We start from the raw sequence: 13,384 nt of genomic DNA, 5'->3' as shown, positions 1-13,384 counted from the left end.
GAATGTTTATAGCGTCATGAGAGAAGCATCCTCAAAGACTGAAGGATTAAAGTGAACCTGCAGATAGGACAGAAATTTGAAAAAAATCAGTGAATTAATCCATAGCTGACACTAGCAAAATAATTTTAGATAATGCTGTAATGTTGTTTCCTTATTCTAGGCTGTGATCTTGGATTTGCAGAAAATGGAGCCTGTTGCAGAGAGGGCTGGAAAAAATTTTTTGCCTGAGTGGCTGTCAGCACAGGGGAAGGAGTTGTGGCACAGTCATCCATCCTCCATCCTGACAGGGGCCTCAGGTGGGGATGTGCCACTGCCCTGAAGCAAAGGCAGCTCCATCACAGTGTCTCCCAGCCAGCTGTTCAGTGTGGTTACCACCTCACAGACTGGGACTATTAACCAGATATCACCAGGTCGTCTTTGCATAAGGTGAGCCACAGCTGGATAGAAATGACCACAAGCCCACTCCCACTAGAACACCTTCCTTTTTTTTGCTAGAGGACTTCAGTCACAGAGCCCTGAGGAGGGGCAGGAAAGGGGTGCACAGCAGTGGTTCTTTCCAGCAGAGGTAAAATTATTTTGAACCAGTGTAATTGAGTCTGCTTTGTATCGAACAGTGAGGATAAAGTTTTCCATCAGACTAAGCTATGATCTGGCTCCAGTACATTATCACATTCTTTTATGTGTAAAGCTACCTGTATATATTGTTAAAGGGAAATCTTCCTGGTGAATTTATGATGTGGAAGAATTTATCTCCTATTCCTTCTTCCACAAGAGAGAGAGAGACAGAGAGACAGAGAGGAAAATAGAAATATTTCTTAAATTAACTTTATTTACAACTTCTTGTGAAATGGCAGGATGAAAACAGTAATTTGGATTCAAGGTCAAAATGAAATTCTGTCCACATCTCAGTCCTTCCCACATCATTTTGCAGAATGAGAGCTGAATAAAGGAAGAATGAACCGATTTCTTTTAAGTTTAGTCATTGCAAATGCAAAATGAATATCATTGTGCAGATATGGCGCCAGAGGACAACACAAGCTAACAAAATAATGGTAGTCCCAATAAATAATTTATGCACCATATCAAAAACTAAATGAGATAAAGACATGGAGAACACATTTGAAAATTTGGAAATTGCTCAAAGCTCTTCCTTCTGTGTCTCCCAAGAGAATGAGCACGGAGCACTAATAAACTCTGTGGCTGTGTATAATTCATAAACTTTCCCTCATTTTTTGATTTTCAGTGCTTACAGTTTATAGCTAACAAAGGAACAGAGTGGAAAAATCCTGGTGAGAGTTGAGAGGAGAACATAAACCAGCTGATTCCTCCACTTAGTCTATTCATAAAGGGCATCTGCTCTCATCCCAAACTGCATATATATCTGCCATTAAACTTAGTACATTGAAAACAGAAAAAAAAACCTTCTACTTCCTTATGTCTACTTTATATTTATATTTTTATGAAAGCTATTGCAATGTGAGATTATAACACAACAAAAGCCACTTCCAGATGATTTGTATTAAAATTATTCTGTTGTGGCTGTTGGTTAATGTTCAGACTGGATTTCTAAGGGATTTATTCAATGACAGCAGAGCAAACTCAGAGCAAACTAGTGAATGCTATCGGAAGGTAGTGAGGTGTTTCTAGATGAATTATATAGAATGAAACCTCCCCCACCCACAGCCACATTGGAAAGATGTTTCTAAGTTAAAGAAATCTAAAAATTACATTCAGATAAGATTTGCCTTGAAATTATTTTGATGGTCGCAGCCATGTGAAGTTGTATTCTAAAGAGACATGGTGAGCAAAAGGGTTATTTTCAACTCTGTGTGTCAGCAATTTGTAACGTATTTTCTGGCACAACACAGTTCAGTTACACAACCAAGATTTTTTTTCTATAAAATGCCTTGGAGTTTTAATTTTTTGACTAAAAACAGAGAACAGTGTCCTGTGGCTTCCTGAGTGAAACCCTCTGTCTCTTACTCTGAGTACACAAGCAGAGCCCAGCACATTTCTCAGCTGCATGACAAGATTTGAGCTACTGGGAGGCTGAGAGGGCCCCCAGCCTCTGCTGCCATATGTCAGAGCAAGCAGCGTCTGGCCTGAGCCGCCACAGCAGAAGCCGGTGGAACACCAGAGCAGGAATTTCCACACAGCTTCCCACCATCATGAAAGACCTAAGAAACCACACAGTGCTCTCAGGGCACCTCTGCAGATCTGTTGTCCTGGGTGGGTAAACGAGAAAGAAGGTCACTACTATCAGCAAGCTACAGAAGTGACTGAGGGGCAGCTGCCCTTTGATGATCCCCCGTGCTCTGAGTCTGACAGAAGGGATCCGTACTCCCAGTTCCTCCCTGCCTGTACTGCCTGCCTCTGATAGCCTGTTGAGTGTTATCTGAATATTTTTTACTTCATTAATTTCCTCCTGCCATCAATTGATGAATAAATTATTCATAAGTAAATTTATAAATTATTCTACCAGTTCTATTGATGATTGAATAATATTGACCAAATAAATTATTCACTCTGCTTTTCTTCCACCAAATGACAAATAAATTATTTGTGAGTATTGTTTTCTTCATTATTAGATCAACTCTTCCATCTGTTGAGACATTCATAAGATGTCACTCACTCTGATAGCTATACAATTTGTAAGCAGGACTCTGTAGGACCTATGTTTTCATGGACAAACAGGACTAGTTTAACTTTATTGTGTACTTATATGGCAGTTGCTTTAAATACAAGGTATTCTAGAGCACGGGGAAGTGTTTTGTATGTTTCACAGACAATTAAACAAAGTTCTGGTATATTCTGTGTTTAATTGTCACACAACCAAGACATTTTGAATTGTGCAGCATATTTTACAGTTTTCCATATTTGGACTAAATAGTTGGGGTTGGGGCTGCAGCCAGCCCTTGATCCTCAAAGGTAACAGGTTGTAGGTTCTGTAAATGAGCTTCAGGACAAAAGCCAGAACAAGAATACCTTAACTAATGACCATAACAAACGTTAACTGCATAGGCCAGTTATTTCAAGTTCCTGGATAAACTACATGAGTTTTCCATCTAGTTAGATCCATGTCTCTGTCTCTTTCACTGAGTCACCAGTAACCGTATGGGAAACAAGCGACAGCGTCTTCTAGTGGCAGCATTTCTAGCATATCTTACCATGCAGGCAAAATATGTTTATATCCATAAATATGGCCAGTCCACGAGGTTACTGTCATTGTGATAGGTCAGGGAAAAAAGTTTAAATTAATTTTAAAAAGTACATCTCCAGAAAAGTGATCCTAAGTCACAAGTGCCCACAGAGAAAGGATTAGAGCCTATTCAATGGAGTCCACGTTAGATTAAGTTCACCAAGCCAATCAAGCTGCATTAGCATGAAATCAGTATGAGGACCATGAATAGTACACTAAAAAGCATTCTCTAAAAAGTTGCTCAGAAAGAGACAGAGAGACGAGGCATCTCATGCCAGCAGAGGAGCAGCCCTTCAGTAATTTTCCAGGTGTGTCTGCCAGCAAGGATCAGGAACACACACCTCTCTGCTGGCATTTGCTTGACTCAGAGACCTACCAGTAAAACACATGCAAAGATGTTTCAGTTGGCTTTTTATGTTCCTTTTTTTAGAATTTAAAACCATGAAGCAGGCATATTTGCCAGTCTGGGTACATGTAAGTGAGTGAACGCAGACCCAAGACAGCAGTTATTTCTACAGCTCAGGCTGCCCAGGGGGAGCAGGGTGAATGAATGGGCTGTGCCAGGACAAGAGGAATGCTTAGTGACCAGGCAGCTCATTTATGGGGACCTCTCCAGCACTGGGCAGCTCTGTAACACCATAACACTGTAACAGCTGTGTCTCCTTGTTTCCCCTTTCTTTTCCACCCAAATGGGGGCTGTGAGCTGTCACTCAGGTCAATACACCAGTGTAATGTCGGCCTTTAGAACACGTGCACAGCAGAAAATCCCAGCTCTTTCATTTTCAGAGGAAGCTGTTAATAGGTCTGCCTCTCTCACTGAGGCACACTAACAAGTTCTTGTCTAAGCTGTCATTAATGTTTTCACTTAGATTTCCACATTAAAATAGGCAGCACTTCTAAGGGAAGTGTCTTGGCCAGGACTTACAGTGGAAGCACTGAGATTTTGCATTCTGAGAAATAACTTAAAGGTCTCTGGGGCCAAGTTCTTAAATTCCGTTTCTCCGTGTTCTCCCAGAAGAATCCCCATGGGATATGCAGACACAGAAATATACAGAAAGGTGTGACAGAGAAAATAGGAAGGTGGCAACATTGTGCCTAGACAGAAGTGGTGTATTCAGAGAGCTGGACTGGAAGACTGCCCTTTGCAGCATCGTTCAGAATGGATATAAATGAAGCACAATTGTTTTGGTCAAGGGCAGAGAAAAGACCACTGCAGTAGTTGGGATAAAGTGGTGAAGGGAACACATGGGAAAATGTTAGACTTACACAGGTGTGGAACAGACTGAATCTTTGGGGCATTTATGATAAAGAAGTTATGAAATTTAGCCTGCATACAAGATAACAGAGAGCAGTCTGAGCTGATCACATTTCAGATTCAAGGTCTGAGTAAAAGAAAGAGATGCTACTGATCAGAACAAATGTAGGTGCTCCATATTAACAGTGTGATGTCTATTCAGCAGCAACGGGATAGTTTAGAATGTGAGTTTGGATAAGAGAAAAGAGATGAGTAAGTGTACTATATAAAGATATGTAGGGCAAGAGAGAGCTGCACAGAGGGATGGGGGGGTGCTCCCATACAATGGTGTTTTTTCTCAGTGGGGAGTAAAAACCAGGAGCAAAAATCTAGTCAGATAGATTTGCTGTAAATGCAGAGTACCATCAAAATATACTTGCAGCTCTAAGTTTTTGCTGTTCATTTTCTTGTTAATGCTTTTGACTCCTAGTAACATTCTGCATTTAATTCAGTTTTTCTACTTTTCTGAAGGGAAGTCACAAGAAAACAGAGCTGCAAGCAGCTGCAGAAGGCCACATAGATTTTGCCTAATATCTAAGAGAAATTTAATTTAAATTATCTGCCAGTTTCAATTAATTAAGGAACCTCCAAACAGCCTTTCATATGTCTTATTTCAGATATGATATTATTTGAGAAAGGATAGTTTTTCCAAGAAAAAAAAGGAGCAATAGTCTGTGGACATGATTCTAAGTAGTGGAGAAGAACATTTAAAAATTACTAGTATGTGAAAAAAGGTAATTTTATTTCACACTAAATCATATTAAGCAATACCACTCTGCCTTCTTATCCTGCTCAATGCAGTGAAACTGTTCATGACAAAGACTGGGCCCTAAATGAAGGACAAAAGAAGAAAGCTCTGGATATCTACCTGCTTACCTTTTGCTCAGAAGATTCATAATCTTCTTCGCTAAGTCTTTCCCAGAGCTGAAAAACAAACTGCTTATTCCTAACACGATCCTGCTGTTGGACTCCCTTTATGATTTCTCTTTTGACTTTTGCAGTCTTTGTTTCCCTCTCTTCCATTTCACTGAATTTTGTTCCTCAACTTTCTTTTTCCTGTATTATTACTATTTTTGGTTGCAGTTATTGTAGTGCCAGCTTGAAGAAACAAGGCTGGTATTGTCTTTTGAAGACTCTGAAATTAGTATCTATTTTAATCTCTCTACAACCAGAGTTGCATTTCCACAGGTTTTCTGTCTTAGTGTCACCAGCTCCACCATTCTTGAGAAATGGAGCAGACAAGGAAGGTGATAATTTCAAGAAGGTGATCATTTCAGAAGAAAAGGAGGGAAGTAGCTGGGGAAGTACCATTAATCCACAGAAAAGGGCCAACCCTATCAGATTAATCTGATGCTCTATGAAGAGCAGTGCAGGGTAATATACTCAGGATGCTGGCAAGGAGACAGGCATCTGTATTTTGGACTAATGTAGTCCTATTAAGGTCTATATGCTTGGAAATGTTCCTGGAGTGCTGTAGCTAAGCCTGGATCATGGCAACCCAGTCATCATTCCGCAGAACGTGGCCGCCTGCCTTGCCAGCTCAGATGCAATAAGGCAGTTTTCCTAAGCAGATGTGTCTGAGACCTCAAGGGCACCACAGCACCCGAGATTCCTAACGACTCTGACAATCTGGCAGCAGATCTGTTTGGCACAGGGCACTGCAAAGTCAATAGCAAGCTTTTGAGTTGTTTCTCTCTCCCCAACACCATATTGCTCTGTGTCTTTCAGTGAGAAGCAAAAAAAATTAAAAAAGGGTCAGGCTGAGAACGGAATGTGATAAAGAGCTGGTTGTGGCCTTCTGTACTGTTGTCACTTGACACAGCAGCTTCCTAGAGATAGCACAATTATGGGCAGATGAGTCTTTAGTGTGTCTGGAGTGAAATGTCCTGTGGGCAGTGGACTAAATAAATGGTCATTACCACTCTATAGACTCGAGAGAACACAGGTATCTGGCTATACACCCAAGCCAGTTCCAATGGGAGATTATGAGTCACAAATACTCTTTCAGCACTGATTGAGTGCTAACTTCTGAAAAATGAACATATGTTTTCTTACCTGGCATCCACATACAGATGCTGATTTTGTGGGTGGTCTCAGAGTCTAGCAGCTTTTCTGGAGAAAGACTTTTACGACTTCTTTACAAAGAACTGGCTTAAAGGGCAGGTTAAAAGTAGTCCTAAATCTCAAAACTCTACAACAGCAGGCAAAAAACCAGAGTATTTTTAGGTTATTGTCACAGCTGTGGTATAACACTATAGGAAATCTTTATGTTTGAGTTTATCTGCATTATTTATTGTTTTCCGTCAGCTTTGCTGACATTTTCTTCTCCACTCTTTCAGTCGATATGTGGCATGAGGAGAAAATGACATGTCTGGTACACAGGACCACTTACATGAATCTGTGAACTTGTTCCGTGTTATATTTCCTTCTTTTCTTCCTTTGAAACCTGAATTGAGCAAGTGTCATGCATTAATCTTATTTCATCCCATCTCAGTCTTATGCTATAGAGAAAAAAATTGAAAACTGTGATTACTCATAAGAATTAAATTTCTTTTTTATATTGAAATATGAATCATTATGGAAAATAATTTTAAAAAAAATCCAAGTTCCTTTTCTGCAGGGTCAGCACTTTACCATTCCCTAAAAAAGATGTTATTTTCAAATCTTTCAGTTCCCATTACCCATTTCATTTTACTGTGTCAAAAAAGAGAATAATTTTGTCTCTTCTTAGACCATTCAATGCTATTAGGAATGAAAAATCCTCTCTCTAATGAAAAATCATGTTATGCTTTATCATGATCATTCTATTTCTTTAATACAGTTCATGTGGTGCAATAGTACTGTTGCAATTAAGGAAGCCACTGAAGCACAGGCTGCTGGGGAAAAAGTACAGCAGCACTCTATCTTTTCCTTGCCACTAGCCCAGGCCTTCCTCAGCGGTGAGACAGAAAAAATGGAGTGCGGAGGACCTGGAGGAGAAGCAGGAGCAGTAGCATGACTGGATATTCCAGGCAGACCATGACTAAGATCATGAACTGATGAGAGTGCACACAATTTTGGGGATAGATTCCCTCCTTGCCCAAATACCATGTGATTTCATTGCCCAGAAAAAGTCTTAATTGCTTGATATGTATGAATTTTAGTGACAGTGAAAAATGGAAGAAACTGTAGTTACCATTCAAGAGACATAACACAAATGTGCCCAGTGATAAGTTCCCTGACTTGTTTTCTATCACTGTATTTAAATCCCGCATAAACTCAAAGATTTTTCTGCAGTGTATGACAACAAATATTTGTTGGTCAACAGATGACCCCTGCTGGTGTGAAAAATAAAAAAAGAAACATGTCAAATGATAAATTCTACTAATAAAAACCACCTCCTATTTATTCTTTTCCCAGCCTCCTTTGTGCATATTTCCTTTGTTTTGTACTTCATTTTGATTAATCACATCACTCTATCAGGACTGTGTCTCTTCAGCCTGTTTTCCAAGGAAAGGATATTGTTGTTGTTTCTTATGCTTCCATCCATAATCAACCACATGCTATTCATTTATCTATAGCATCTTCTCATCTCTGCTTCATGTGATCAAAAATTTCCCTTTGAGCATTTTCAAACCAGTTCCTGGCAATCTTCGTGTTTCATTGTCTGTTTATTTGGAATAAGTGATTATAGCAGCAGATTCTCTTTTCTGTGCTTCTGCATAATTCAGATTTTTATCAGTAATGCCATCATTATTAGTATGCTTCTTTTTCTGTTTTCTCCTACTCATTTGACTTTGACCTAACTTGAACCAAAAACTAACCTTTACAACAGTTCACAAACAATTTACATTATTTGTCCAGCATACCCACTATCTACCTTTATCCGTAATCCCTTCATCTTGTCAGGAACAATCCATCTACTTTTCAGTTGGTGTTATCATCAGAATTCTACACAGCTGTACTGTCTTCTCTTGGCAATTCACTCAATAACCCTAATCCTCTCACCAGCAAAGATGGGAATGCAGAGAAAGGGGTTAAATGAGGCATTCACATCAATACACTGGTAAGGTTACTTTCTCATGCTTCTTTTTTGAACTGTACCATGTCAGTCTAACAATTCAGATCAGATGTACATCTGAAATCACAAAGCACATTTTACATTTAATTTACACAAATTACATTTTTTTAAACATACATGATGTTGCACACATTTCTAGAAATCATACATTCAATTATTTGTATTGCTCTTTGTGCATTGTGACTCTCTTGGATAGCCAGGAACAAGCTCTCCTGTATGCATATTTAACTAAATTGTCCAGGACAGATATTCCTGATGTAAGCCTGCTGGAGCTCTGCAGCAGTGTGCTGTCATCTCTTTTGGTGGGAGGTTCCACATTCAGCATTCAGCTATTGGGAAAGTTCTGCCTGCGGCTTTATCCCAACCCTCCTCCTACTGGTCGGCAGGTTTTGTGCCAGTTCAGCTCTTGTCCCTAAAAGACAGAAAAAAAAAATTAAAACATCCTTATTTTCCTCAAATAACTGCTAAAAATCTTGTCACTTTGGATTTCATTTTATCTTGTCTTCCAGCTTCTTGTTAAGTTTAAAAGTATATGTTCCTTACAGAAAACTTTGTGCACCTTATGTCCCAGAATTTTAATTACTTCCTTTTCATTTCTTCTTTCCATTTCATTTAAGTTTTGCCATGTTAGTCTCCAGCAACATTTTTGCCTTAGGGACCTTCACCTTTATCACATTCTTTTTGCACTAACCCTGTGTCTTAAATAGAAATGTTTTTTCAGTCCTCTCCTCTGGCACATAGAGCTATCTCAATACATCCATTGCAAGATGTAGCCTTTTCTGGAGTCAAGATATTATTTCTTCACATTTTTTTCCAGGAAAATATTAGAATCCAGGGAAAGTGTTATTGAGACCACCTCTCTGGAATAAAACTCCTTCATGGCCTTTAAATTAGATCCTAAAAGTGAGAACAAAAATGAAACAAACAAATAAATAATGTCATCCTTACATTTCTAGTGTATACTTAATACTTGACATTCTGTGGAAAGTTTTCTGTACTTAGGTACACCCACACATAAAACTGGAACTGGTTTGGGTTTGGGCTTTTTTTTGATTGGTTGATTTGCTTGGTTTGTGTTTGTTTTGTGGTTTGGTTGGTTGGTGTTTTTGTACTGAGTCTCGTTTCAAACATTAATACTGAGGTCAGGAGGCCTTGTGGAATGTATTTCAGGAAACAGCTTGTCATTAATTTGATTTTGTTTTGGCCTGATGACCTCCACAGCCTCACTAAGGCTTGCAGGCAGATATGAAGTGGGTCCAAGAGCCTGTGTAAAGGAGAACACATGGAAAGCACTTTAGTTTCAAGTGTAGAGGGCTGCATATGTATATGTTTTCTGAGAGATGAAGTTCAGAACCAATTGTTGTAGCATTGAAGTGAAACTTTCATTTAGAGGGAGAAAAACTGAAAGATTTAAAACTTGGAACCTATGAAAATTTATCGTCATCATCTTCACGTCCTTCCCTTTCATCTCTTTTAATCATCATCATTATCATCACCATCATCATGTCCTTCTCTTTCATCCTTTTTAATCAAATAGTTAAAAGAGTAGTTGACAGTAACATATCAACACAGAGATATAATACCTGTGCATTTTTCTTAATATTTCACCTTTGGCTACATCTTTTCTGCCTTGCTCAATGTAGAGAATTCCTCATTTATTCATGATTTTTATGGAAAAAGAAAAGTATATTGAAAAAAGGCAAAAGTTTATCATGTAATTAAAGCTCTAGAAAGGAATTATTTCAGACTGAATCTCACTGGTGCTACAGGTTTTCTCTGTGACCTTGAGCAAATCACTTAATCTCTCTGTACTTCCTCTCCTCATTTATTTTTTAAAGGATAGTTATACTTCTTCTGTCTCTGTATTTACATTGCAAACTCCTTTTACTCTGTGCTTTATATTAATCTTGTTGCAATAAAGATCTTATCTAAGAATTCTTATTATAGAGTTGCCCTTATCTGTGTAAAAAGCAATATATATTGTGTGAAAAGTTATCCTGTATGATAGGTTATCCTGAGCTATGACCTGGCTGTATAAGGAGTTACTACTATTATTATCGTACCGGAAGTGTTTTAGAGACCAAGTCAGACTCAGACCTTCAGCACTGCATGGCTCTTTTATCAAGAGATGGTGGGCTGAAATTAGAAAGGCTTTCTCTACAGCAGTAAAATAAATGTGCTTCAGAATGGCTATTCAACAATGCTTGAAGAAAACCAGTATGGAGTGACCTGCATCTGCGCCTTTAAACCCAGTCAGCACTGGGGCAGGCAGGTTACATGAGTGCTGCCTGCTGGGAATGGTTTCCAGCTTGTATTATCTCCCTGACTGCATCCTGGATTCTTAAGAGAGCTTTCTGGGCCAAAAGTTTAACAGCGTGGGCAGGACAAAGAAATATTTGTAGTCTCTGTTAGCAGTGGCCAGTCAAACCTTTCACTCTCCCAACAATTCTGCCTCTGTATATAGATACATGCTTATAAATAATCTATCCCAGTCTTGCTTGATGTAAATCCTAAGGCTGAAAAAGAATAAAATGTGCAGCAAAAGAAGCTTTGCTGTAGTTAAACATAAGAAACTTGACATCAAAAATTGTTCAAAATAAGTGCAGCCAAAATTTAGGAAAAAAAGTTGTTCAAACTACTCCATAATGGAGTAAACATTCCTTGATAGAGGGAGTGAGACTCTGGATCAGTAGTTCAGGCAATTACACTTTATATTTATGATTTTTGTATCAAGAGGATCCGTTTGGTGATGAAAGCATTCTTTTAGTAGGTAGACGGTATGGCTTTACTTATCCTGAGCCGGTGAAAGGACTGGAACTTATTTCTCCTTATATCTACAAGAAAGTTCAAAACTGGTACAGAATGGATAACCATGTAATCTTTGATTGTGCTCTGAAAGCAGGGACTGATCTTGCTTCTCAGTTCATGTAAGAATGTATTAGAAATCCAGCTCTGAGTCTCCTAAAACGATCTGTAGTCCAGACACAAATGTAATGTCTGAAGAAGGGTCAAACTAAAGACAAACAGTTTTACTCAGCATTCGCTTCCACCTTCCCTAGGAACCTCCTGGTTAAATTCTCTTGGCATAAGGTCATGTATTTACTTCTGTCTGCCTCATAACTATAGTATTTGAAGCAATGTTCATTTATGGGATTTATAAGGTCTCTGGAGAACATCAGAAAAAGAAATTTAAATATATGCTTTGGTATTGCTAAAAACTGGGGATGTAGGCACGCTTGTTTCAAGGATGACAGTTTGTGTCCCATCAGTTCTTGAGGTGACAATCAAGGCTGGTGTCAGGCAGGTGAGGAGCTTAAGTGGTTCTCCAGAGAACAGACTAAGCTGATGCCCAGCACAGACACAGCTTATAGAATACACTGATGCTAAAAAATCATTATTGTGCCCACCCCAGATACCTGCTTCTCAGGTCTGTCATAAATACTTGCTGGCATGGATCAGGACATCTTTTTTAGATTTCTCTCCAGCATGCACTCTAATAATCATAGAGACACAGTAAACGTGCCTCCATAAACTGTACACAGGACCTGCAAGTCTAGCTCCTGGTTATTGCTGCCTTACTTGACATCAGAGCACTTAAACCTCTGTTGAAATCTAGCTCTGTCTGATTCCCAAAGGCTTAAAATCTAAACATATTTACCTAACAAGGTGTCCTATTACAATATGAGCTTCTACAAGACCTACATTTTGGCTATCCAGCAGCCTTGGCAATGGTGGGTGCAGCTGAACTGTCACTTCCAAAATTACTATCCTACCCCAGATACATTGCCATGTGGGACAGAAAAACAGTAGCAAACAAAAGAACTTTAACTACTTATTTTGCAGTTTTGCAAAAATTTTGCAAGTGTGGCTTAATCAGCTGCAACACCTGATTAAACATTACCCTGCATATTGCTTTCTGGTGAGTGTTTTATGTGTTCTTGTTTCTGCAGACTGAAGAAGTCCTGAAGATTGATGGAGGGCCATGCTATTCAAACAGCAGGCGTTGCTGAGACAGAAGCTCTTTGTGCTAGGCAGCCTTGCTATTGGAAGTCTCCTATATCTAGTTGCCAGAGTTGGGAGTTTGGATAGGTAAGTCATGAAGTAGCTACTCTCTTATTTACAATGGGCTAAGATTGTCTGAGTCTTTGCTTCAAGGGTCTGATTTCTTTAATTCTTTGGTTTTTGGTTTTGTTTTTTTTAGTGTCTACTCACATATAGAAAGACAGAAGGACTGCCATTTTAATAGTGGTTTTCATTACTTATTCCTACCCTTTGGAGAAGAGAGTAGGAAAACAGTCACAGTCATCTCTGTCAAAGTTCTTCTGTGTGTCCATTTGTATTCTGAGCACACTGACATTTGTTTTCAGTGAAGAAATAAACCAGCATCCAGTAAAAACGTCATTACAGTAGCTCATTTTGCCTGTGTACATCTGTGTTGACCTCTAGTTTCAGCAAAACAGTTATGATGTATTTATACATCTCCTTTTCTGAATTTGTGAGCAAGCAATTAATGTGCTACAGTGGTAGTTAAAATAAAGTATGAGCCTGCAGAGCAGCTCGTCAAGTTTTGAATACTATTTCATTTGAAAGATTGCTTCAGGGTTTGAGAATTTTAACTATGTTAATTAGCTGGTATTTTCCGTAGCCGAACGTGCTAAATAAGTGGGTTTTCTCTGTAAATGATTTCCTGGAGAGTGGCAGAAAGTACAGCAGAGAAAATCAAAGAGCATTTGGCACTTCTGACCAGGCTGAGTTTTGACCAGTTTTTGACAGTGCTACAGTAGTGCTACCTGCACTGACACTGCTGTTTCTGTCAGCTTTGAAATGGCCT

General features: G+C 39.0%; 1 protein-coding gene across 3 annotated transcripts in view; it reads left to right on the top strand.

Moving 5' to 3' along the window:
- HS3ST5 (heparan sulfate-glucosamine 3-sulfotransferase 5) overlaps nucleotides 1–13,384 on the top strand; it is a 194,195-nt gene that overhangs the window by 174,131 nt on the left and 6,680 nt on the right. For all 3 annotated transcript variants that reach the window (XM_008637782.2, XM_017739751.1, XM_017739750.1), the window contains exon 3: nucleotides 12,504–12,642. In XM_008637782.2, coding sequence (XP_008636004.1) covers nucleotides 12,536–12,642 — 107 coding nt within the window. In that variant the 5' untranslated portion in view covers nucleotides 12,504–12,535. The remainder of the gene's footprint in view (nucleotides 1–12,503; nucleotides 12,643–13,384) is intronic.

The sequence above is a fragment of the Corvus brachyrhynchos genome, unplaced genomic scaffold (genome assembly GCF_000691975.1).
Source record: "Corvus brachyrhynchos isolate BGI_N302 unplaced genomic scaffold, ASM69197v1 scaffold14, whole genome shotgun sequence".
Classification (NCBI taxonomy): domain Eukaryota; kingdom Metazoa; phylum Chordata; class Aves; order Passeriformes; family Corvidae; genus Corvus; species Corvus brachyrhynchos.
Note: the sequence above shows the minus strand (reverse complement) of the source record. Positions and strands in the feature narration are given on the sequence as shown.